This window comes from Balaenoptera musculus, chromosome 7, assembly GCF_009873245.2.
Source record: "Balaenoptera musculus isolate JJ_BM4_2016_0621 chromosome 7, mBalMus1.pri.v3, whole genome shotgun sequence".
In the NCBI taxonomy this organism is placed as follows: Eukaryota; Metazoa; Chordata; class Mammalia; order Artiodactyla; family Balaenopteridae; genus Balaenoptera; species Balaenoptera musculus.
This window is the reverse complement of record NC_045791.1, coordinates 56,758,555-56,785,863: the sequence shown is the minus strand read 5'-3', so window position 1 is coordinate 56,785,863 and position 27,309 is coordinate 56,758,555. Positions and strand designations below refer to the sequence as shown.

Below are 27,309 nucleotides of genomic sequence, written 5' to 3'. Positions count from 1 at the left end.
GTCTTTAAGCAGTACACATCTGTTTAATGAACTATTCTGTGTGTTTGCTGTATTTCCCGTCACAAAAAATAATTCTAGAGGCTTCCCTGGTGGTCCAGTGGTTGAGGCTCCACACTTCCACTGCAGAGAGTGTGGAGGGTGGGTTCAATCCCTGGTAAGGGAACTAATATCCCGCATGCCGCATGGCACAGCCAAAAAAAAAAAAAAATTCTAATCCTCTCTTTTCCCCCCATACTTTCTGATTCTTCCTCTACATCTACAGTACCTCATAGAGAAATAGAGATGTTACAGTGACACTAACAATTCAGTCTTTAAAAACAAAACGCTTACAAAGTAGGTTCTTGAGAATAAAAAAAACCTTGCTGAGAGTGAAACATAGCATTTGAACCTATTTCTCTCCCAACCCTGGCCAGATTAGCTAAAAGAAACCTCTGAACTGGGAGCATAATACCCGTAACACCTTCCCCAGGGAGGGAAGGATGAGGTTTGACAGGAGTGGCAGAAAAAGAGAGCATCAGAATAGGCTGAGCACCATTTCAATGGACAGGGCGGGAGACCTGGGCTAGGAGCCAGGAAAGCTGTTATCATACCAGCCTGCCAGGGCTGCCTGCTGCCTACATTTGCATCATACAACAAAGGACACCAGCTCTCCTCTGAACTGCCTGGTGGAGGGCCTAGGACACCTCTGCCATAGATGGTGAAATCTTGGACAACCTGGTACTGTACCATCTTCCTTTCTCCAGTCCTCCCATCCCCAGAGATTTTAGTCTGCAGGGCCCAAGAGTCTATATTTTAATAAGCACTTAGGATAACTCTCATGCAGGTGGCCTCTGGCACTAGAGTACCATTGCCCAGAGAAAATCACTGAGAGGAAGGATCACCGGTGGCACTTGTTAAAAATCTGAATTTTGAGGCTTCATACTAGACATGTATAATCAGAATCTATAGGGTAGAAGCCTGAGAACTTGTTTTCTTCAAAATGAAGTCCCCAGGTAATTTGAAAGGAAGTTTGGGAAACAGCTCTAGGGACTTCTACTTTTTATTTCATTTTTCCACAATATTTATAATATTTGCATTTTGAAAAATTAAGTACCTTGTGGAAAAGAACATATTACAAACCATAAAATACTTTTTCTCCAGCCCAGACTTCTCCTCAGTGCTGCAGACCCATAGATCTGTTTACATGACATCTCTCCTTGAAGTCCCGAAAACATCTGAGACTCAACAAGTTCGAATTGAAATCACCATCTTCCCCCAAATCCGACTCTCTTTCAGTGTTCCCCACACCTCAGTGAGCATTGCTATCCACCCACTGGGCCTGCCAGAAATCCCATCATTTCTGACTCCTTCCTCTCCCTCAATCCCCATTCATTCCACTCTGCCTTATCAAAATCCATTCCCAAGACCTCCTATTTCACTTCCTAAATCGGGCCATTTTCCGCACTTGTCTCCGTCTCCTTGTGCCCATCCCAGTCCACTTGAACTACTTACTACCAACACTAACCATGACCTATAGATCCTACCTGGTCCAAGGCTGATCCTGTTCCTGTTCCCACACTGCATCTGGAATGATCTTTTCAAAACACAGATCTGATCAGGTCATATCCCTTCCCCACTTTGCTCTGAAGAAAAAGATGAAGGTTCTCAGTATGGCCAACCAAGTTCTGCTTAGTTTGGTCTCCCTGCAAACTATGCTCTAGCCACAATGGCCTCCTTTCAGTCCCTCAGGTTTGCACTGTTCACTCCTGACAAAATACACGATGCTCTCTGTTTCCTTTTCTCCTTTCTTCAGTCTCTCATCCTTCAGATCCCTCTTCCAGGAGACCTCCTCAAACATGCCTTACCTAACTTTTCTGACCAGATCAGTGAATGACCCTAATGTAAGCTCTCAGAGCACCTATCTCTTGCAACTTTCATTTATTTATCTAAGTAAATGTGGCTCACTTATTTGTTGAATTAGACATTTTCGAATTCCTTTGCCTAGAATAGTTTGTTTCCTTGCTCATCTTCTCTCTTGTTTGACTTCACTTCCTTAGAACCTATTCCAGAACAATTTTTAGGATGAATATTTGGACTCAACTGAAGAACCACGTTCATTGGCTTTCCCACATCACCTCTGGCTCTTGTTGCCTAATCATTTTCCAATCTTTTGAAATTTGCCTCTACCACAACCCTTATTTACCTTATATTGTATTTTTTTGTTGTTGTTTTCTTGAAGGTTTCTCTCACTAGTATCAGTTGCTTTAGGACAGCTGTTTTACTTATCTCTGTATCCCCAGCACTTAACACAGGGTCTTGCCCTCAATAAATATTTGGAATGACCGTTGTAGCTTGTAGTACAGCCATATAGTGCATATGCTGATTTCTCTGCTTCTAATGTCTTCCCTCACTGTGCCTACAAACTCTTACCACTTGATAGAGGCAGTGCTAGCATTACCTTCAATGATATATGTATAATTTTTCTACTTTTCAGTTTCTTCATTTGAATACTGATACCTTAAAACGTTGCTGGGAGGATTAAAAAAGTTAATTATTTAATACTCTTCTCTCTCCCCTTGCCAGGCCAAATCTCTCCTCTTGTAGATCAATTACCTAGGGAGTTTTGTCTCAGGATTAGGTTTTTGGAATCTCTTGCACCCAGTTAGCTCTTTTCTGTTTCCCTCTCTTGTTTTTGTCCCCTTTACAGTAGATCTTGATGGCTCAATTAAAACTAGAGAACAGGGGCTTCCCTGGTGGCGCAGTGGATGAGACTCTGCACTCCCAATGCAGGGGGCCTGGGTTTGATCCCTGGTCAGGGAACTGGATCTCTCATGCATGCCGCAACTAAGGAGCCTGCGTGCTGCAACTAAGGAGCCAGCAAGCCGCAACTAAGACCTGGTGCAACCAAATAAATAATATTAAAAAAACCCAAAAAACTAGAGAACAAATTATTAGCAAGTAGAAAACATTTCTTCCTTGTTCTCTTAGGAAAAGAGATTGTCCTGAGGTGAGGAGATTCATTTGCAAAACTGCACAGGCCTTTTTTTTTTTTTTTAACATGTACATGTATCTATTCTTTTTCAAATTCTTTTCCCATTTAGGTTGTTATATAATATTGAGCAGAGTTCCCTGTGCTATACAGTAGGTCCTTTTTGGTTATCCATTTTAAATATAGCAGTGTGTAAATGTCAATCCCAAACTCCCTAACTATCTCTCCTCCCCCTGACCCTTGCCCCCTAGTAACCATTAGTTTGGCCTCTAAGTCTTGCACAGGTCTTTTTTTTTTTTTTATAAATTTATTTATTTATTTTTGGCTGTGTTGGGTCTTCATTCCTGTGCGAGGGCTTTCTCTAGTTGCGGCAAGCGGGGGCCACTCCTCATCGCAGTGCGCGGGCCCCTCACTGTCGCGGCCTCTCTTGTTGCGGAGCACAGGCTCCAGATGCGCAGGCTCAGTAGCTGTGGCTCGCGGGCTCAGTTGCTCCGCGGCATGCGGGATCCTCCCAGACCAGGGCTCGAACCCGTGTCCCCCGCATTGGCAGGCAGACTCTCAACCACTGCGCCACCAGGAAAGCCCACAGGTCTTTTTTTTAAAAAAAAAAAAAAACAACTTTGAAATAGCAAAGGCTGAAAAAACAAAATGATTAAATTTCCATACCAGAATAGGTGAAATGTTTCTTTTCATTTTCTTTTAGATTTGTAAAGTGTCTGACCCAGAGTACGAGAAGAAACTTTGGCTCCCTTCCCTTGTTTTCAAGTTTACAAAGCTATAACTAAAGATTTTAGCAGTTAAGCAACTCTACAGTGAATTATCTGGTAGCTTCCAGTATAATAAATTATTCTTACCAACTAGATACTATGCTCACTTTCTTTTCTTACTTTACCTGTTTGGTTGTCAAAGTTTAAACGTAGCATATTAAAACGGTTATACTCTTTAAAAACTATGGACACTTTTCATTATTTTAAAATGTGTATGTAACTAAATAAAATAGAAAAATCCCATGAAAAATGTTTGCACACAGGGGTAAAATGTGACAAAAGCTTTTGCTGAGGTTTCTCTACCCTTCTCCAACATTACCTTGTGTGGTTCAAGTACCATTTGTTATTTAGACTTGTCATTCCCAGTTGGCTAGGAGATTTAACACTCTTTAGCCAATGTTTCAAATCTGAGGCAAATAAAACCTAGGTGGTTCATTCGTGGGCCTAGTACCAGGACCTGTGAAGGGAGTGTTCTTAAGGTAAGAGATAGAAAACTCAGCTTATGTTGTTATCCGCAAGTTTGAAATCAACATCCTTGGGCATTCGATGTTTACCACACAATGGTAAGCGCCCAGATATCAAATGACCCTTTTTGGCGTCCAAGAGTCATGAAAGCCTCAAGCAAGCACTCCTGGAGTCTAGGCTGAATTCCTCACTGGCTTGTTTGGGAACCCGTCTCTTCTAAGCGGTGTAGCATTAACTTGCTCTTCTGCCGGCTGGATGACAGCTGGTCGGGCACTCTTCGGGGCGGACTCCTTTCCAGGTGCACCCACCTCCACCCAAGCGCACTCTTCTCTCCCGCGGCCGTCTAGGACCATCAGGACTAATTTCGGTGTTTTCTTTCGCCGGTAAGCCTTGGCAGAACGGGCTCTAAAAGAAAAGAAGGAGGCAGAGGAGGAGTAAGAAGTAACTGTACTGGTAAGAGTCATAATAAATGACAGTCCACCTGTGAGGCGCGACGACGAGCATCCTATTTTGCCGCGGAAGCCATAGGGACATAAGTCCTCGGGTCAACCACCGGCCTCGCCCCCCAACTGCCCGCCCCGGTCACGGTTACGTGACGGGGGAGCGCCGCGCGCCGGCTGCGGCGCGGATTGGCCGACGGCGGGAGCGCGGGGTTTGATGGGAAGTTGGCTGAGCCCATCGCTCTGTCAGTGGCGGCTGCTGCCTGCTCCGGGAGCGGGCTGAGCTGTGGCGGCCGAAGCTGGCAGAGCTGGACGCCAGCGCCGGGCTTTGCCCGCTTCTACTTGAAGGTAGAGGGGTCAAAATGAGGGCCGTTGGAAGGGTTCGGCAGAGGGGAGATGCGCTGAGCTTTTCCCTGGGAAATACGCTTCGGGTTCCCCCGCTTGCCTCTCCTGGGCGCCTCCGCCCCACGCCGAGTGGCCTACGAGCTCTGCGGCGGCGGCTAGTCGAGCTCCTGCCCGGCTGCGCGCTGACCCTGTCTCGCCGCCTGATCCCCTTGGTTTCCCAGCACAGTGGCAGGGGTGGCTCTGGAGTGCTGGAGACCCCTTTCTGTTCCCCGAGGGGAGTTGGTTCCCCAGCCTTTTCTCGGAGATTCGGGACGGGGAAGGGGGGCAGTGACTGGGTTGAGCTGAGCATCGTCTCTTTGGCCCACCTCCCTGTTCGGTCGAAGGGTCAGAAGGTCCTACACTAAGCCATCGCTTTGAGTGGGTTCTACCCTTGTCTTTTGCTGAGTTGTGCGGAGGCGCCACGAGTTGGTGAGATCGGGAGGGACCGAAAACTGTCAGTGTCACGCTGCTCGGCCCAGGCGTGTGGGCGTGGATTGTATGCTGCTTAGAGAAGCCTCTCTTCGACTGTATTCCTTTTTTGAGCAATGGTGGGGTGGAGGGAAGGGCGAGATTGCGTGGGTGTCATAGGCATGGCAGAAGGAGAAGAGCAAATCTAAACTACATCATAGTTTTAATTCTTGAATACAGTGTAAGGGGATTGAGAAAGAGTTGGGATTGGTGCACTCAGTTTTGCTGATGGTGCCCTCACTCTACTAAGTAAAATTTGTGACTCACTGAATTTTCCATATTCCGCTTTTCCCAGTAGGCTTCTGGTTTGTGGTGCCTAGTGTCGACTTTCTTCTCCTTTCTCAGTGGCCTGGGTGTCACCATTGACAAAATTGTCACCACACAAAATTCAACAGCGGGTTGTGTGGATGTGAGTAAACTTGGTTTTAGGCATATGTTCAAACTGGCAGGGAATGCTAATCTCTTGTCTTCAACAGCCCCCGTGGTTTCATTTTAGGAGGACTAAGTTGATTTTCAACACATTTTTTTAAACATTTAAAATTAGAATTTCAAGTTTCTCCGTCATCTACTGGCATCAACCCATTGCTGTTAAAAACCTTAGTGTTTACATATTATTAACTTGAAAGAATAAAAAATGGAAGAAATTATATGGCTTACAACAGGTATGATTTATAGGAGAAACCTTTACAATCAAATAGTCATTTTTTGGTAGTATTTAGTTCAGAATGAGCATTGACTTACCATGAAGACCAGAACTTAATCATTATATAATAAAAGTGCTTTTAGAGATGTACTTCTTTTCAGTAATTTTATTTTTGAGCAATAAATGTGGCGGTTTGGGATATTTCAGAATTGTCTTTTCTGTTAGGATATTTGAAACTTAGAGTTCTAGAACAAACACTTTTAATCTCAAATTGAATAGTCCAGTGTGTTATAGAGGTACTGTTGATGGTGACAATAGTTTCTACTTAAGTTTGGAACTTGATAAACATAAAACTAAACTTACTTTGCTGTTAAAGGTTATTTTAATGTAAGAGTCTTCAGAGTATTTTGTTTTATTTTTTATACTGGAGAAAATGAGAGCAATACAATTTCAGTTAAAATACAAACTAACTTTATTTTCCAATTTTAAAATTATGAAACAGTTTCTTCATAAGAAGTTAGAAAGAAATGTGTTCCATATGAGAAGTATTGCCATACTACATGTGTTTTCTGGTAATAGTAGTAATAATATCTATAATTTATTATACACTTATTATTTCATTACCAAGTGATATATAATTTCATTTAACTCATGCAACAATTCTGTGAAGCGTAGATGTAGATATTTTCACCGCTTTACAAATGCTGAACTGAGGCTTAGAGAGTTTAGTTTATCCAAGATCACGTAACTAGTATGTGGTTGAGTCATATTTTAAATCAAGACCTTTTTTATTCCATTATTTCAATATGACTTGAAGTAAGCTGAAAATTTGAGAATAACACATCCCAAGATTTCAAATTCTGACACCTAAACCTGAGTGTGAATAGCAGTTAGTAGAAAACATTCAAATAATATGGTGGGTGTTATTATTTATTGAAAAACACGTTAGATGCACCCAGCTCTTAAGGTCATGTCAGGTCCCATTGTGATATCAGAGTGGAAAGAGACTCTTTATACACGTTCACGGAAGATTTCTTGGAACAGGCCACTTGAGATTGAACCATCTGTCCACTCAAGGGCAAGCAAATTGATTTATGCTTCAGAAAGAAATGCTAGTTATTTGATTCCCATGTATTTTCCATGTGTTGAAAGGAAGCAGAGATGGACTAGAAAAGGGCAGCAACCACAGCAGTAAAAACAATTTGTATCGAGAAATTAGTATGTGTCAGGCACTGTTGTAAGTACTTTAGAATACATTATGCTGTTTAAGCTTTTCAACATTTGAGAGGGTTCTTAACTATTGTTCTTTTGCAGATGAAGATAATGAGTAACTGAGAGGTTAAGTTATTTATTTGCCCAAGGTTTCATAGTAATGGGCCACAGGAATTGGAGTTAAGATGTTCAGGTGGCAAGGAGGGAAAAAGTGTTTGGAAATAGAAGAGGTATGAAATTAAAGTTGTAGAGAAATAGTTGATTTATTTAATTTTGTTATGCTTTTGTATCTGTTGGAAAGTACTACTTATACATGTGTATTATAGTAAATCAGGCTTCCCTAACAAATACCAGAATTTGATAGAAAAAATGTTGGGACAATGAGGGTTGATTGGCTCTTTGATTATGAACCTGAAAGGATGAATATGGCATTTAATGACTAGTACCATAGTGTGTTGTTCTAGAGGACAAATTTAGAAGCACAGTTCTCTGCTTCAGGGATCTTAAAGGGATCTTATGTAGTTTGTTTCATTAACACCAAAACAATTCTCCAAGCAAATAGTTGATGTCAAAGTTAGTATTAATTGTAATATTATGCATACATTTCATATTACACCTATTTTAAAAGTGACGTGCAGTAAACAAGTAGAGGCAGTACTTGCAGACTTCTAGCACCAGTTCTGCCCCTAGCTGGAGCTGCATGATTTTGGCATGTCATTTAGCTTCTCTTCCATGCAGATTTAAGCATTCAGATTTAATCAGATGAAGGAATTGGGCTACATGATACACTGTACTAACCCTGTGTCTTATGTTTATAACTTTCCACTTCAGTAGCTCTGTTTACCAGCTATTTGAGAATGTCTGAGGTGCTTTTATATATTTTATATATAAATATTCCGATCTAATCTACAGAAAGACTTAATTTCTGATTTTGAGTTATTAGAAGTAACTTGTTGCTTTTTTTTTGGTCTTTTTTATTGAGCTATAATTGATTTACAATATCATATAAGTTTCAGGTGTATAATATAGTGATTTACAATTTTTAAAGATTTTACTCCATTTATAGTTATAAATATAGGCTATATTCCCTGTGCTATACAATATATCCTTGTAACTTACTTGTTTTATACATAGAAGTTTGTATCTCTTAAGTCACTACCCCTAACTTGTTGCTTTTTAAAAAATCAAAACTAAAATACTGGGTCTGGCTCTGCTACTTAACTGTCTTTGGGAACTTAGCAAATTACTTCATTTCTGTAGACTCAGTTTTGGCATTTGTGAAATAGAGTGATAGTAGTATCTAAATGATAAAATTCATGAAAAGCATTTGTTTTAGGGCCTGCTAGAAGATTAAGTCCTTACCAAGTGTTTAAATGATATTATTGTTGTCATTACTTTCAAATATTAAAAATTCTGATTTGTGATAGCTATAAACTGTTTCAAACCAAAATGTGTAGGTCAGTTGTGTACAAAACACTGTGCTATACACCATACATAGTGATGTATAGCACATACATTCAACGTATACATGGCATAATGTATACTTTGAAAATACACAAGTTAAGTGGTTCCTCTGAATCTTCCCTTCCCAGCCACCTTTCTTGGTGATTTTTAGCATCTTAAGGTTTTAAGATCTAGTTAATGTCTTAACTCAAAAATTTATACTTTTATTCATTAAAGTTCCTGGATTTCCTACAACCACACTTTAGAAATTTGAATACTGATTTACTATTGAAGGATTAATAATACTTAGATTGCAACTTAAATGTGACTTATAACATTGATTACATTTATAAACTTAAGAAGTTTTCAGGACAGATTATAGGTATTTCTGTTTGTAAAAATCACTTTGTGTGTTTCATAATTAGGCTTTTTGTTACTTCTCTAACCAAGAAAGTTCAAGATAGGCATGCCTGATGCTAATTCCAACCTAAAAATAGTATTGCAGAGTGAATGTACTTACTTTGTACTGGCATTATTTTGTGATTACATTTATGGGTTTAAAAAAATGTAAGAATTATGGCCTAACTTTTTTTAGGTGGAAATGAAGCAGTTTTATACATTGGTAGTATATAACTGTAACCTGGTAAAAATATGTAAGTTTGAAAATATACTTTCACTATTTCAGTTTAAAAGAATTAAAAATTATATAACTATTGACTGGTAAATTGATTTAGGATATAATATTGCTGATACATTTTTATATGTATGGTAATATTTAATACATTTGAGAGTCATAGAAAAACAACTAAAAGAAGGGGATATGAGATACAACTAGCTGACATGACAGTTTAACTTGAGGGACTTAGACACAATTTCAGAAAGAAATGTTTATTTGGTTGTTGAACAGTAGTGAACAGACCAGAAGTCTGAAGATAGAGTGGCTTTGGGTAATGTTTCTTCTGAGCTATTGGGTGAATCACTAAACTTCTTTCCACTTAATTTTTTTGTCTGAAAATGGTAATAATAAAGGCTATCCTGTGAAAAGTGGTAGTATTATTAACTTTAATAAACAGAAAAGAAAATTATGGCTCAGAAACATTAAATGATATGCTCACTGTCACAGGTAGCTTTATAACCCTTATTTTCTTACTCAAAATCCTGTTGGCTTTCTATTATTGTAAGGTGATGTTATTCTAAACATTGTAGAGCACCCCTAATTCCAAATAACTAGTTTAGTTGGGAGACAGCTGAATGATAGAAATGACTGTATCTAAGAATGTAGAATGAAAGTAGTACAGCAGAATTTTTCTTAGAAGAACAATATAAGGGACCTACTTTAAGGAACAGAAAATTGCAAAATGGTATGAATATACACTTTTAAAATGCCTTGCTGCTTAAGTCTTTCCAGCTTTATTTTCACTTTTAAATATGTTTTGGCTTGGAAGAAAGGAATTTTTAAAAGGTGGACTGTCTGCAAGACTGTCTGAATTAAAATTCCACATAAGTGGAGTCCAAATAAATTAATATTTTATAGTATTTTTGGGTAGTATTGCAACATCTAAATTTTATAGTGAATATGCTGTATGTTTAACTTAAATTTTAAAAATAATTGCTTTATTTCTAGCTGTGAATTCCTTTGGACAACTGATGATATTTATCATTGTGCCCAGTTTCTACAAATAAAAAAATGGGTGGATTATTTTCTCGATGGAGGGTAAGTTACTTTTCTTTACAGCCAGTTCTTAGTCTAATACAGAAGTGTCACATAAAGCTATTTGTAAAGGTCTCCTTTGTGGTGTAGACTTGAGTAGTAGTTTAATATAATCCCTAACTCTATTTAATATTTTTTCTTTCTTCTCTTATGAATTAGTTTTTTATTTGGACTTTAATGGTTCTACTTGCTATATAGGTGTCTGATGTCTCTGTTTAACAGAATTATTTCACGTTGACCTATGAATTATTTTTATTTCTCTGTTTATACATTCGTGTACAAATGGTTATCTTTTCTTGTTTTCATACTGCCTAAATTTCAATCTTACTTGAAAGATAGTTGAAATTAAGTATTCTATACAATATTTATGTTTTTATAGGCTATATCTTTTTGCTTAAAGCTTGTCACAAATATTTACTAAAGTCACACTAGGTATACTTTTAGGAATTAATAGGTTAAACAAAATTAAAAATATAGTTTGATTTTATTGGCTAAGTCTTTAGAGGAAGTATCTCAAATTTAGAGCTATAAAATATAAAACATTCTGGTCAATGCTCTTCTCTAATATAAGAGGAGGTAATGTAGTCTAGGACAACTACTTTGCTTATTTTTTGACTCCTTTTTACCATAACAATGGAGTCTAGCAATACTTGGTACACAATTTAGTTTTTGGACTATTACTGGAGGTGCTCTGTTTTGGATTGGCATTACATTGACACCCTCCACCCCCCTTTAAAACCTTATTACAGTTCTGCCTGAGAATCAAATTTATCTATTCTTCCTTTGTCTTTCTTGTTAGGTTGAACCATATGAAACTGCCAGTTTTGACTACATAAACAGCAATTTCATGTGGTTCAACCTAATGTTAACAACTCCTGTGGGCGCTACAATGAATTGATAATCATTACCCTCTTAGATGGTTGAGTATATAATTGGTAATTACTTTTTTCAAATGTTGTATGAGCCATTTTGGCTGGTTTTTATTCTAGGTGATATAAAAAAATATCTTTGACAAACAAGCTCTGCAATAATGAAGTATTCTTAGGCGCCCTTTAAAAATCTGATCTTCAGAAAAGTACTTTAGGAATTCAGAATGAAGGTAACCTATTGATTTTCGACCTCCAGAGTCCTAAGTGAACTTTTAGCAGTAGTAAATCAGACCATCTTTAGTCTTGAATTTTTAAATAGAATTTATAATTATAATAATTTAATAGAATTATTATAGAATTAATAATTTATAGTAACTTAATAGAATTCTTTTGAATAATCATATCTAAGAAAATTTTTCTTAGAGGAAAATTTAAACAAATTTTCTCTCAATAAAAGTATGTTTTATTGGGGTTGGTTAAGGATGGTAAAAATTGAGCTATCAGAGTTGAAAGTACTTCTAGGACTAAAAATAAGTTAAGTAGGTACATCTTATTTCTTATTTCTTTAGTCTTGTGTAATTTTGTTTATAGTTATAATTTTTATTTAAGTCTAAATCTCATTTGTAAAAAAACAGGAATACATATTGCTTGATAACATTGAAAAAACTTAATTTTGGATTAAAATGTTCTTTTATGATTATATAAGTCAAAGTGTTTCTAAGTTAGCAATAACAAGTTTTAATGCTGTCTCTTATTTCTGTTTCTATAACAGACAAAACCTTCAACTGTAGAGGTTCTGGAAAATATAGATAAGGTATGTTCTTTGGCTCTGGGGTGTTTTAATTCATATTAGGTGTTATATAAATATTATTTTAGTACATATTACTTTGGAGACTAGATCTGGTATGGGAATTTAGAGGTGATATAGAGTAAGCCTGAGAACTTTAATGTTAAAATTCAAAGTCTATCAGTGACCTAAGAAGTCTGTGTCAGGTAATAGTGAATGTTAGAATGAAATTTGATCTACAGCATGGTGTAAATCAATGTTACGGATAGGACAAAGTAGATTATAAAATAGTCTGCAACTATTTGTATCAGTTTGCAAACTTCACAGCTTTTTATACTTTCTATCATAAAAAATGGTTATTCTTTGAGAATATTGAGAGTGATGAATGGATTGAAAGAATCTAGTATGGGTCACTGTTTCAATTTTTATTAATTCTTTTTATAGTCAGAGTTTTTTTTTTAGGCCTTATACAGGGAGAATTATTACTTGTTTGATTTAACAAAGACTGTTTATTGATGTCAATTTTATACCTCTGATCTTTGCTAATTTGATAAGTTATCAAATATTATTTTTAAATGTCTTAATTTTGAATTTAAAAAAAGATTTGTCAAATCATAATAGACATTTTTCATATATTTTAACTTCATTTTTAATTTTCTTTTTCATATTATGTTCTGTTTAAAATATTAAGGTATTATGTTTCATTGAATTTTTAAGAGTTCTTTATAACCTCTCTATCATATTAAAATTTTTTTTACCATTTTAATTTCTTTATGAATTTGAGATTTAATAATACATAATAACTTTCTCTTCACAGGAAATTCAAGCATTGGAAGAATTTAGGGAAAAAAATCAGAGATTACAAAAATTATGGGTTGGAAGATTAATTCTCTACTCTTCAATTCTCTATCTGTTTACATGTTTAATTGTATACTTATGGTACCTTCCCGATGAATTTACAGCAAGACTTGCCATGACACTCCCATTTTTTGCTTTCCCGTTAATGTAAGTAAAATGTTCTTTTTGTTGACTTTTCCTCTTCCTGACTAGATAGTTTTAATATAGTCAGTTTCTTTTTATTATGAAATAATAATGTTGCAGATTGAATAAATTTGCATTTTTTTGCAGTTTGAAAACTGTTTCTTTAAAAAGTAGAACAATTGTTTTAAACCTTTATTTACAATCCAACATACTTGAAGAATATGACCCAGTGACTTAGTAATAATGGCTCCGTACGGAATCTTTTGTGATTCTCTAATACATGTTCATGCTCCCTAGGAGTATTGGGCATGGAGTAGGCATTTCAGATTGTGGGTAGCGGCAAGTGAGGAAGGACTTGTAAAACAAAAAGAACAACTGCCCCATGTTGAATGTATTCCATTCATCCCACCCTTCCCCTCTTTTTAGTAACTGCTATAAAGCAATTGACCCTTATTACAGAAATATTTTGTAATACAGCACTTACCGGAGGTGTGAATTGAGATGAGAATGATTGAGAATGATTGAGAATTTTGAGAGAAAGTTGAATGAAAAATTTGTTCATTCAATCAGCAAACATTTATAGGTACCAATTGGGTGCATGTTGGATTATAATGGTGTATGGTACACAAAAATACAGAACCTTTGACTGCAGATCTTAGACTGCATACATTAAATTAAGTAAAATGTATAATGAATATTATAATGGGTCCCTAACACAGTCTGGAGTGGACATGCAGGTCAGGGAAGGGCCTTTGTATTCTTTACTACTGTTGCCACAAATTTAGTGACTTAACACCCATTTATTATATATCACAGGTGTGTAGGTAAGAAGTCCAGGTAGTTTGACTGGGTTTTGTTTTGTTTTTTTTTGAGTGGGTTTTTTGCTTAGGGTCTTGCAGGCTTAAATCATAGTTATCAGCTGGCCTGGAGTCTCTGAGGGGGGAGAATCTGCTTCCAGGCTCAAACAGGGTGTTGACTGACTTCTGCTGTATCTCTCTGATTTCCTATTTTGCCCTTGGCTGAGAGAAACCTCTGTTTTTAAGCGCTTAACTGATGGTATTAGACGCACCAGGATAATCTAGGTTAATCTCCCTATCTTAAAATCAACTGAGTAATACTTAACTATATCTGCAAAGTCCCTTCATGGTAGTACCTAGATTACTGTTTAATAATATAACCAGAGAATGGAAATCTTGGGGAGAGAGGGGGGGATATCTTTAGAATTCTGCCTACCACAGCCTTCCTGAGGAAGTGATGTTTGAGTTTGAGACCTGAAGGATAAGTATGTGTAGCAAGGGTGGTGTGACATGGTAGGTAGTGTTTTAGGCAGAAGGAAGAGCATATTTGAAGACCCTGAAGGAGGATAGAGCATGGTAGGTTTAAAGAATTGAAAGAAGGCCAAAGACTGGATTATGGAGAAAAGTCTGGATTGTTAGACGAAGGATATTTCTTGTGGGCCTTATAGTCCATGATAAGGATTGTAGGTTTTAATCTAAGAATAGTGGGAAGCCACTGAAGATTTTTAAGGAGTATGACATGATCATATCATTATCTTGAAGATACCAGTGAGGCTACAGCATGGAGAGTAAATTAGAGGGGAGTAAGAATGGATGCGGAGCAGCAAGTTAGAAGGTTATTGTAGTTGTCTAGGGGAGAAACGATTGATGGTGATTTGCACTTGAGTGGTGGTAGCAGCGTTGAAGAGAAACAGATGGGCTGAATGAAGTGGATGGGTTGAAGAGATTTAGGAGGTAGAATTGAGGTAATATGGAGAGGCTCTTGGTGATTGGTTAGATGTGGGGTGAAGAGGAAGAATTGCATCAAGGATAAAATTCAGGTTCATGGCTTGGGAAATTTGGTTGATGGTAGCATCATTCATCTAAATAGGGAACAACATGAGGAGGAGCAGGTAGTTGACCCACTGAGACCAAAATACCTATGGTCTATCCAGATAGAGCTGCCAAGTGGGATGGTTAAGTATGACTATGAAGCTCAGGAGAGAAATTTGAATGGGAGATATAAATTTAGGATTTGGCAGCTTATAAATATTAGTCAAAGCCATCATCTGTTCATTCAGTAAATATTTGGCACCTGCAATGTGTTAGGTTTTGGGCTAGCCCGTTGTGATTGAGAAAGTAGGGAGCTTACATTCAGTTGGGATTGGACAGACAAAAAACGAGACAAGTAAACAAACATAGTTAATTTAGAGAGAGATAAGTGCAATGAAGAAAATAAACAGGTGATGTGATAGAGAAGAATAGGATACTTTAGGATGGTCCTGGAAGGCCTCTTTTGAGGAGGTATTTGAATTGAGAACTGAAGTATGAGAAAGAACCAGTATGGAAAGAGTTGGAATATATGGAAGAGTATTTATATATACAGTGTGTAATAGCACATATATCCATAGAGAGATATAGGAAAGGATTATCCTCAAAATAATAATGGTAATTTTCTCAGGTGTTGGAATTTTAAGTAGTTGTTTCTTTCCACATGCTTTTTTTTGATGTTGTTAGAATTTTTTACATCAATGTGTTGTTCAAATTAAAAAAAAAAAAATTCCAAGAAGAAAGAACAGAAAATGCAAAGTCTGTGAAGTAGGAGAGAGTGTGACTTACGCGAGGGTCAAAAACATAGCTATATCTGGAGTGTGTGATGGAGAGGAAGGTGAGCTTGCACAATCTAGGTCATGGAGGGTCACAGAGAGGAGTCTGAATTTTATTTTGGGTGAAATGGAAAGTGTGTAAAGGTTTTAGTAGAAGAATGGCATGATGAGATCTAAGAAGATCGTGTGTGATGTTTTATGGAGATGGAGTAAGAGGAGGGCAAGAATAGAAACTGGGAGATCAGCTAGGAGGCTGTTATAGAAGTTTAATAAAAAATGAAGACGGATTGGACTGCCCAGTGGCAGTAGAGATGAACAGATGATTTGGAAATATTTTGGAAGTAAAACTGAGACAACTTGATGGGAGGAAATGGAAGGTAAGGGAAAAGGAGGAATCAGGGTGATACTTAGGTTTTTTGGTTTGACATTGGTGGGTGGGGTAGGATCTTTTTCTTTGGGACTACTATAGTAAACATTTTTGGTTTAGTCTTTAGGAACTCCTGGTGCTGATACAATTTTAACTTTGTATGTAGGTAAAGAGCCAAAAATCGAGTACATGCATATTACAAAATAATTGTCTCTGCCATTTAAAAAATGTTTCTTCTCTTTTGAAGTCTTTTGGAATGCTTCTTATCCCAGGTGTAGTCTCAGATTTCATAATGCTGAGCCCCTTTCCCTTGTTAACTTTCTATTTTTTTTTTTTATGAAAAGAAGGGAGAAAAATTTAGAAAGGGAATAAGTGTGAGACGTTTAGTTGATTTAAATGTCTTTAAATACTTAAAAAAACTCCATTTGACATCCATTTCCATATAAAAATTGATTTTCTGATTATAGAAGATTTTTATCTAGTTGTAAAAGAATACCTGACAGGGAACTCTCTGTGCTAATTCTAATGCCTATGCACAGATTGTGATTGGCTATTGTGACTCAGAAGATTTTTTTTTGTTTTTTTGCACATAAATCATATACTAATTGTTTTTAAAAGTAAAAAAACTTAGTTTCTTTAAAAATGTGTGTTATTTCTTCAGTTTGATCTTTCTACTCTTTTGAGTATGAAGCTTTGTTATCCTTACTGTGTCCTTCTGCCTGTTCTGCATCACCTGCATCTAGTATTTCTTGGCTTGTTAAGCTTCAGAGCCATTTCTCACTTTGTCTCATTCACATCTGTGACCTGGTTCTCAACTGCTGCAGCTTCTATTTCAGTGAGCTGTTGTTCACTTTTGGAAGCATAGACCAGTTATCCAACAAAGAATAGAATTGTCCTTCTGATTGATGACAATCAAAAAAGCGTGAAATAGAATACAACAACATGAGAGTGGATGTTGTGGTGAACAGAAAGAAGACTTACCACAGGACATTGCCTTTTGTGTGTAATGTGAGCTCTCGCCCAAGCTTACCCCTGGACTTTTTTTCTTTGGAAACAAAGTTTGAGGTCTAGACCAGGGTTTGCTTAAAGAAATGGAGGCAGAAGGAGCAACAAAAGGTATTGCTTTACTCATCACTGTCTACATTAATTGTAAAGCTTAGAAATCTACCTGGTAATGGCAAAAAATGACTGTTTACTCTGCATTCCAAGTTTCCCAAATGCTTTTACTGGCAGAGAGGTCATGGATTCAGGACTGAGCATATATTGCCTAATCATAACTATCCCCTAATTATCTTTTATGGTAGAGTATCAATACCTAAGAAGCTTTGAGATTTTGTCTTGTCTTCTTTTTAGGATGTAATAGGGAGGAACTTGGTGAGATTCCAGTCTATTGGTTTTCTGCTTTTCATATTCAGTAATATATTTATATCTCTCTGATCTTTTCAACTGTTACTGAAACTGAAATTATGGTGAAGTGATTTCATAGGAATTAAGATTGTGCTCCATAGTGAGGGAAGGTTTGGTTTACAGTTAAATTTTTGTATTTCTGCATTATGCTGGCAGATAGGCATTATCTTGGGAGTTGGCTCATTTTCTAAGAATGAACAACCATAAACTTTGTCTCTACCCTTAACTGACTCTGCAAGCAATCTTACAAACTTTTATTCCTGGATACCTTATTCTTACAAATAATAACTTTCTAGAAGTTCCATTCTCTATAAGGTCATTTCAGAGACCAATTAGCATAAAATGTTAACCTTCCCAGAGGATTTGGCCATATTTTCTTTCCGTGTGTATGTGTGTTTTCCTCTTAAAATGAGATCTGAGGGGAAAAAATTTAAGCAAGGAACTGAGGAATGTGGTTTTGTCTCCTGTTTTTTGCTTTCTTGCTTTTCTACTTGAATTGAAAGCCGTTTGAGGTTAGAGCTTTGATTTTATACAATTTTTTTTTTTTTTTTGCTGCACTGCACAGCATGTGGGGTCTTAGTTCCCGACCAGGGATTGAACCTGGGCCCCCTGCATTGGAAGGTGGAGTCTTAACCACTGGACTGTCAGGGAATGCCTCCTTCCCACTTCCCCTCCTCCCAACCAGTTTGTGGTATATATTTCCTCAATCCAGCTAGGCAGCTAACAGACATAATTTGTAGCCTTTTCAGGAAAGTTAAAAGTTTGTCTCATGGCACTCTAATAATAATACAAAGTATCTCCCATCAACTGTAGTTGGCTCTTAAAGGAGAAGGTATCTGAACATCTCTTGGTATTTACTCAAGGGGAATATTTACTCTTAGTTTTTGTAGGTAAGAAAATCATTTTGCAAGCATCCCTTTTATAATATTGATATTAAAATATAGATATTCACTTGATATAATTCTGTACTTAAAAAATTATGTACTGAGACATAATTAAGAGACAAATCCTATTCTTGGATGGGAAAACAAATCCTATTCTGAGATTGGGTCTCCCTAAATTAATCTAAAAATGTGTGATCACAATAAAAATAATAACAATACTTTAAAAATCTTGGCACACTTATTCCATAATTTTTAATGGAAAAATAAGCACATAGGAATAGTCTTGAAAAGTCTAAAAAAGGAGCAGAATGAGAAGCAGAGGTCTACCAGGCATCAAATGCATTGTAAAACTTCATTAATTAAAAGTTTGATAGTGTCTAAATAGAGACACAGACCAAAGGAAGAGATACAAGAATCCAGAAATAAATCCCAAAAGGAATTTTTATCATATGTGGTTTTTATATATGATAAAGATAGCATTTCAAATCATTGGGGGAAAATGGTGTTGAGTTATAGCTCTCCCCCACAAATAATAAAAAATAAATAAATAAATAAAGCTTGTTCCTTATACCAAAATAAATCATTGTTACTTGTCTAAATGTGAAGGTAATTCTCCCTAAAGCCTTTGATGGTTAAATAAACTGACAAAATTGTCAACATAGTTATAAATATTGAGATCTGTATCTTTTCATTTTTAGCTTTATATATTGTTAAGTCTCACCTTAAAAACATTTCAATAAATTGGATTGGGCTTGTGTAGTTGTTGGAAAGAAAGCACTTAAATTTGGCAGAAAGGACGAGATAAGTAAAAATTCCTTTTTATATGAAGGTTGGTGAAAAATCATCAGAGGTTTATGGAATGTTAATCCTTTAGTAAAAGTGAGGAAGGTTTTATTATATTGATTGAGTTTTAGGTATTCTGCTACATTTTAACTTTTAGCATTTTTAACTTTAGTACAGTAAAAGCACTTAGTATTAAGGATTTAAAATGTTTACTGAATCTAAAGTATGATTCTGTTTTATTGAGGCTCCAGTTATTCCTGTTAGAACACCTTTATAATTTTATAGTGCAAGTCACTGGATAATATTTAACAGAAATTCATGCTGTACTTACATTTCAAATAGCATCGGTTTCATTCAGTAAAGAACAACAAGAATGATTTCATGAATGTGAGTTAAGGTATTTAGTATGTCTTAGAACTGATAGTATATATGAACTTATTGATTTTCTATACTAATTTTGTATTCAACTATAATAATTGTCTTATTGTTTCTAATAAGTTTTTTAGTTGATTCTTTGAGAGTTTCCAAGTATACAATCATATTATTTGTAAATAGCAATAATTTTACCACCTCCTTTCAGATTTTTTGACTCCTTTCAGATTTTTTTTTCCTCTTTGCCTATTGTATTGGCTAATACTTTCAGGACAATGTTAAGTTACAGAGAAAATAGTCGACATCCTTAACTTGTTCCTTGGGAATGCTTCTGATGTTTCCCCATTGGGCATTATCCTGACTTTTGGATTGAGACAGATATATTTTATGTTAAGGAATCTTCTAGCTATTTATATTTTATTTAGTTTTTTTTTGTTTTTAATCAAGAAAGATTGTTGAATTTTGTTAAATGCTGTTTCATCATCTATGGAGATAGCCATGTGATTTTTCATCTTACATCTCTTGATAATGATAGATTATATTAAATATTGAAATCAAATATTGAAATCTTGAATTCTAGGAAAATTTCTACTTTCTTAGTTGTAGTCATTTTGTAAGGACATCAGGAAGCTTTTCTTTCTTTTTTAATGCTCTGGAACAGTTTAAATAATACTAGCATTATCTGTCCTTTACAGGTTTAGTAGTATTCCATTTGAAATCTTTTGGGCTTGGTGTTTTTTATAGAGGGTAGCTCTTAACAACTTTTAAAATTCAATAGTAGTTAATTTTTTAGGCTTTCTCTCTCTTCCAAGGTTAGTTTTGTTAACCATTCTACAGTTTTAAAGTGTATTTGCATAGTGTTGTAATAGCAATAATCATTGTCTCATTGATTTTTAAAATTTCTTTGTAGCTATGATTATTGCTTCCTTATTATTTCTTATTTTGTATATTTGTAATTCTTTTTTGGTTGTTTTTATTAGCTGTTTCTTCCAAAGAACCAGCTTAAAAAATTACTTATTTTTATTAATTCTTTTTTTTTTCCGTAGGCTTACTTTATTCTTGTAACTCAAAATGGATGCTTTAATGTATTTATTTTCATTCTTATTTCTTAACACAGTACACCACACATGTATTTGAGGCCATGGTATTTTTCTGACTGCTTTAGTTTTATCCCACAGGTCTTGATAGGTAGTGATATGTATTTACTTTGGTTATTTTTAAGACTTCATTACATTTTTTTAAAGTTTTTTTAAAGTTTTTTTTAAAAGTTTTTATAATCTAAGAGTTATTTCCAGGTGGCAATGTGTGTTTGTATGTTTGGTTTTTGGCTTAGTTACTATTTCTAGTTTTATTATATTGCTTTCAGAGAATGTTGTTTAATAATATTTCTACTTCTTTGATTTTATTGAGACCTTTTTTGGTGGCATGCTATTTGATCAGTTGCTGTGTTTCATGAACACTTGAAGATATATATATATTTTTTTCAGAGTTTAGTACTATCATTGAAAACTACCTGACTGTGTTAATAGGTCTTCTGTATCCTAATAACAGTATATTTCTACTTCTCCCTGTATTTCCTTTACTTTTGCTTTATGAATGTTATGCTTTTCTATTTGATGAGTAAATATTCTTGTTATATCTTCATTGTAGGCACATCCTTTAAAAAATACTTTTTATTTTGAAATAATTATAGATTCACAGGAAATTGGAAAAAACAGATGTACAAGCAAGTCCTCTGTACCCTTCACCTAGCCTTCCCCAGTGGTAACATCTTTTTTTCTAATTGGATAATTAGTCTTTTTACTGTTGAGTTTTGAGAGTTCTTTATATATTGTAGATACAATTTCTTTGCTGGATATATGGTTTGCAGATTTTTTTTTCAGTCTGTAATTTGTCTTTTCATCCTTATAAAGGGTTTTTCACAGAGCCAAATTTATTATTTAAAATTTTCCTTTTATGGATTGTGCTTTTGTTGTTAAGAACCCCTCTGTATCTATAGGTCCTGAAGATTTTCTTTGTTTTTTTGCTATGCTTTTTTCCTTCTAACATTTTACATTTAAGTTCATAAGCCATTTTGAGCCAATTTTTTATATAAGATGTGAGGTTCACACTGAGATCCATCCTTCCTTCCTCCCTCCCTCCCTCCCTCCCTCCCTCCCTCTCTCACTCTCCCTCCCTTCCTCCCTCTCTCTCTCTCTCCCTCCCTCTCTGCCTCTCTTTCTTTCTTTCTTTCTTCTGCCTGTGGATGTGCAGTTGCTCCAGCTCTATTTGTTGGAAAGAAACTGCATCCTTTATAATACTATAAAATGACCTTCTTTTTCTAGTTTAATGCTTTTTTTGGTGGGGGTGTAGTCTTGAATTCAGTCTTGTGGCATATTAAGATCACAACCCTTATTTTGTGTGTATTTGCCTACTATATTTTTTGCCCATTGTTTTATTTTCAACCTTAAAAAACAGTTTTTAGGTGTCAGTTTACATTATAGGGTTGGTTTTTATTTTATGATCCAGTCTGAAAGTCTTTTTCTTTTGCTCTAGTGAGTTTAGCTCATTTACATTCATTGAGATGAAAGATGTTGGTCTAAGTTTTGAAACTAATTTTCTATTTTGCTTTTGGTTTTTATACCTTAAATAGAAAATCTCTAGCTATGTGGTATGTTCGCTTTGGCCCAGTTATTTGTAAGAGGTTTATGTGAGAGTATAGAGGCAGGTCTTCCTACATTTAGGCTATCTAGAAGTTTCCTTATGATCCAGGATTTAGTGTGTTAGTTTGTTCAGCTTTTATCCTTCTCCAGCCAATAGGGTTAGGCAACTGTGTATAAAATTTTTCATAGTACAAAACTTTTCTCCCCTGCTGCCATAGAAACAGAATATTCTTTGTAAATAGGGCATTTCTGAGTGATTTCTCTTTAAGCCCTGCCTTTTCTGTTTCATTGTTGGAACCAAACTTAGGAGTTTCTGCCTGTAGCATGTGTATCTTATTCTCAGTGTAATAAACATGAGTTTTAGGCTTTACACTTTGAGAAGTTTATCTTCCTACCTTTTAGTGAGATAAGCAGTTTTCCTTCTCTGCTTTTACTCTTTTGAGCCTCTGCATGAGCTCCATTGTTTTGGGGAACGCTTCCACATATTTTGAGGGTTGAGTTTTAGCTTATCTTAATTTTATCAGAAAAGGAATTTGTGTTTTTGTTTTTGTCTCCTTGCTGTTTGGATGATTTCTAAGAAGAGAAGGGGGAAATGGAGATTATGCCACTATTCTCAAAGTAGGAGTCAATAGTAATATCTTTAATATCTTCACAAAACATGTTGCTGTATTTTCATAAATTATATTTAATTATTGGGAGAGCAACATCTTTGTTGGGATAAGTAGAACACATATTCCTGAAGTACTTTAATTCTTTTCCTAAATTTTATTTTAAAGAATTATGTAAAAGAATTTCATTTAATTTAGCCTTAAGGAATAACTAACTCTATTATAGTCTACCTTTTCAAGTCTTGAAGGCTTGACACTTAGAAATGTGTATTATTTGATAGCTCATTTTCTCCACCAGTAGTTCTGATAAAAACCAAAAGAAGAATTTGTTGTCCACAAAGGGAAATTAGTGAGTTTTATTGTGAAGTAAGGGAGTATATTTCCATTCTTGTAGTTTTTATACTTTGAAAATTATATATGTTTTAAAAAAATCTACCATTTAAGAAAATTTACTGATTTCCTTCAGAATTTTAGTCATTATCTCTGCAACTCCTTCTCTTGTGTTCTCAGTTTTCTTTCCCTATACTTTTTTTTCCTAAATCATCTCTCTCAGCTTGCCACTGTTTCAGGGGGTTTGCAATGGGGAAATATTATGGGACTTTACTACTGTTGTAGGATCATTGAGGGTTGTGAGCTGTATGTTTTTTGTTTGTTTTTTTAAAAATTTTTTTTTTTAATGCTATTCTTGTCTGCTTACATTCTTTTTATGTATGTATGTATGTATGTATGTATGTATGTATGTATGGCTGTGTTGGGTCCCCGCCTCTGTGCGAGGGCTTTCCCCAGTTGTGGCAAGCGGGGGCCACTCTTCATCGCGGTGCGCGGGCCTCTCGCTATCGCGGCCTCTCCTGTTGGGGATCACAGGCTCCAGACGCGCAGGCTCAGCAATTGTGGCTCACGGGCCGAGTTGCTTCGCGGCACGTGGGATCCTCCCAGACCAGGGCTCGAACCCGCGTCCCCTGCATTGGCAGGCAGATTCTCAACCACTGCGCCACCAGGAAAGCCCTTGTGAGCGGTATGTTTAACCTCTTTTCTCATCTCCCTTCCCTTGATAAGGACAATGCCCAGTGTCTTTTTTTTTTAGTGCTTAGATAGTTGTCCAAGTACCATGTAGGAATCTGGTACTGGTTATTTTGGTGTTTTCATATCATAAAAATAAATCATCACCATGTAAAAAACACGTAGGGGCTTCCCTGGTGGCGCAGTGGTTAAGAATCCGCCTGCCAATGCAGGGGACACAGGTTGGAGCCCTGGTCCGGGAAGATCCCACGTGCCAAGGAGCAACTAAGCCCGCGCGCCACAACTACTGAGCCTGCACTCTAGAACCCACGAGCCATAACTACTGAGCCCACGCACCACAACTACTGAAGCCCGTGTGCCTAGAGCCTGCGCGCCACAGCAAGAGAAGCCACCGCAATGAGAAGCCCGTGCACCACAACAAAGAGTAGCCCCCACTCACCACAACTAGAGAAAGCCCGCATGCAGCAACAAAGACCCAACGTAGCCATAAATAAACAAACAAACAAACAACCCCCAAAACATGTACAAGTTATCTATTGCTATGTAACAAGTTGCCCCAGAGCTTAGTAGCTTAAAACAACAAATGTTTATTCTCTCTCACAGTTCTTCAGGGACAGAATATGGGAGCAGCTTAGCTGATGGTTCTGACCCAGGGTCTTTTTTCATATATAAATTGCAGTTAAGCTATTGGCTGGGCCTATAGTCATCTCAAGGCTTACCTAAGGCTGGAGAATTTACTTCTAAGCTCACACATGCAGTTGTTGGCAGGCTTTAGCTCCTCACTGGCTGTTTGCCAGAGACGTCTGTTCCTCACCAAATGGGCTTTTCTATAGAGTTCCCTGAATGTCCTCATGTCAAAGCAGCTGACTTGTCTCAGAGCGAGTAATCCAAGAGAGAGAAAGAAAGCAAGCGGAAGAAGAGGCCTGAGATGGAAACTGCGTATTTTTATAACCTAATCTTGAAGTGACATGCTATTGGTCACACAGACCAACACTGGTAAGAGAGGACTACACAAAGTTATGAATACCAAGAGACAGCGTTCACTGGTGATGACCTTGCAGGCTAATTCCTAAGAATAGCAATGATATATTTCAGAGTGAAGAACTAATTTTCATACCTATTATCTGAATTTGCATTTAGATACAATGTATTTCTTTTATAAAATGATGGATAATGTTTGTATACTTATTCGGCCATATTCTATGGAGAAGGGAATTTTGTTTTATTTACATTGAATTTAAGAGATGACCTGGACAAGTTTGTGATTAGGATCATTCTTTGATTTTCTTTTAATTCTTTTAGTATCATTTGACGACTTACTAATGCAAGGCCTAAAGAATTACCTTCATAAAATCTTTGAAAGGCGATGTTTAGCTAAATTTACTTATCAGTTATTTACTTGATGGTAAGATTTTATTTTTTCTCCAGATAGCTTATCCTATTTAGTAGAGAAGATCCCTCTAATATTAAATAACAGGGAAGGAGTAGCAACTTACATTTGTATAATGGTTTGGATTTGCAAAATGTGTTTTTCCCTAACGTATGGGAATAGATAAAGTTTTAGAGTTGATGCTTACCTAGTAAGAAGGGATTTTATAATTTGTTCTTAATCTTTTGGAGGATTCATAGACTCCTTTGAGAATGATGGGGGTAATGGTCTCTCCAGAGAAATGCACTTATGCACACAAAGGCAATTTCACAATTTGGAGGGACCCTCAGGAGGTCCATGGATTTTAGATTGAGAACTCCTCCTTTGAAAGCACAGGTAGACTTCTGGTGGCTTCTGAAAGAAAGGAGTGCTTTTTGATTTTCAAAATACAAAGGGATACAATGTCCCTAACTCTAATTGGAAATGTGTGTTTGTTTTCATTTTATGTGGCTTCTAATTCATGTATCCTAATGATGGTTTTTGTTTCTGAATTTTGCTTGTTCTATAGCATCTGGAGCATAAGAACGGTGCTTATTTTCTTCTTTTCCAAGAGAACAGAAAGAAATAGTAAGTTTAATTTCGAAGTTTTTATAAATACATTAAAAAAACCCATCTATGGTGCATTGGTTTGTAATTGAATAACAGGTTGTGAAATGGTATATTGAAATGACAACGTGGTAAATATTGAAGAGCTGTTTACTGTAAAGTATAAGAAAGGTTATGAATGATCAAACTGGTTCTGTTTTTCAGTTGTGTTATTTCTGTCTTGTCCATTTAGAATTTTTTTTACACAATACACAATTCATTTCTTTAAATGAAGAGAAATTATATTTATTAAATTATCTTTATAGAAAACATGTTATTATGGAGTAAAATATAGTTAAACATCTTTTGATTTATTCTATTAATTGCATCATTCTCTTCAGGCTCACAACCCCTAGGCTTTTATTTTTATTGAAGTATGTAAATTATGACAATTTTCCTGTATTCTGTATATGTGCAGATTTTAAAGATATTCAGGTCTTAAAACTATGAGTTATAATTAACCCAAGGTATGCAAATTTCATTTTAAATGAACTTTACATGTGATTATTTTTCTTGTTGTAACTTTTCATTATAGAATATTTCAAGCATATACAAAAATAGACTGAATAGTATAATGAACACTCATATTACCTATCACAAAACCTAAACAATCATCAACTCCTGGTCAATCTTATTTCATTTTTACCCCCACCCACTTCTCCATCTCTGTTATTTTGAAGTATATCCCAGATATATCTATCCATAATGTACTTAAAAACTATGTAAACAATGTACATTATTATACTTAAAAAAGAATTCTTAAAAATATAAAATATTAAATATAAAAATAATAAATTTCCAGTTATCTTACAAATGTCATTTGCTTTAAAAAATATTTTGTTTGACTCAGGATCCAAACAAGGTTCACGCAGATACATGACTTTCAAACTGCCCTCCTCATGTATGACTTATCTTTGACCCAGTTAAGGTTCTGTGATCTAGACCAATGACCATCCCTTTTAGACACCCTTGACTCCTTTGCCTCTCTTTCCCATTCTACTTGTCTGGCAAACCATACCTTCTTTAAATACAGTTATATGCTTAATCTGTGACTGGCAAAACCATATCCTGGTTAAAAACATTTATATGCTTAGTCTATGTCTGCATCAGGAAAGCTGAATTTGTTAGAGGAAAATCATACAACATGCTGACTAGACTCACTTTAAATCTATGATTGCAAATATCAAATGAACACTCAACACTGCTACACAATCCTATTATAGTTCCCTAGTAAATTTACTTTTTTCTCTTTGAGAGTATTATTGGACACTGTATTTCTCCTCAAATCACTAATACCCACCACCATACCAAAACCCCAAAACCAAAACCAAACCAAACAAAAATAAAACCAACCAACCAAATAAAAATTCAGAAGCCACAAATAAACAAAACTTCACAAAATCTACCTGGCCACTCTCACCTGATAGTCTCACTTCATGAAGAAAATAGATATAAACAGGTGAGCGCTATCT

General features: G+C 35.9%; 1 protein-coding gene across 3 annotated transcripts in view; it reads left to right on the top strand.

Annotated features, from left to right (window-relative positions):
- The first annotated feature begins 4,856 nt into the window (after positions 1-4,856).
- Positions 4,857-27,309, top strand: part of LNPK (lunapark, ER junction formation factor) — a 92,825-nt gene continuing 70,372 nt past the window's right edge. For 2 of the 3 annotated variants that reach the window (XM_036858041.1, XM_036858043.1), the window contains exons 1-5: positions 4,875-4,988; positions 10,415-10,504; positions 12,143-12,184; positions 12,975-13,162; positions 25,761-25,819. In XM_036858041.1, the coding sequence (XP_036713936.1) occupies positions 10,478-10,504; positions 12,143-12,184; positions 12,975-13,162; positions 25,761-25,819 (316 nt within the window). In that variant the 5' untranslated portion in view covers positions 4,875-4,988; positions 10,415-10,477. Of the gene's footprint in view, positions 4,989-10,414; positions 10,505-12,142; positions 12,185-12,974; positions 13,163-25,760; positions 25,820-27,309 lie in introns of all 3 variants that reach the window. The other variant, XM_036858040.1, reaches the window with a different exon arrangement.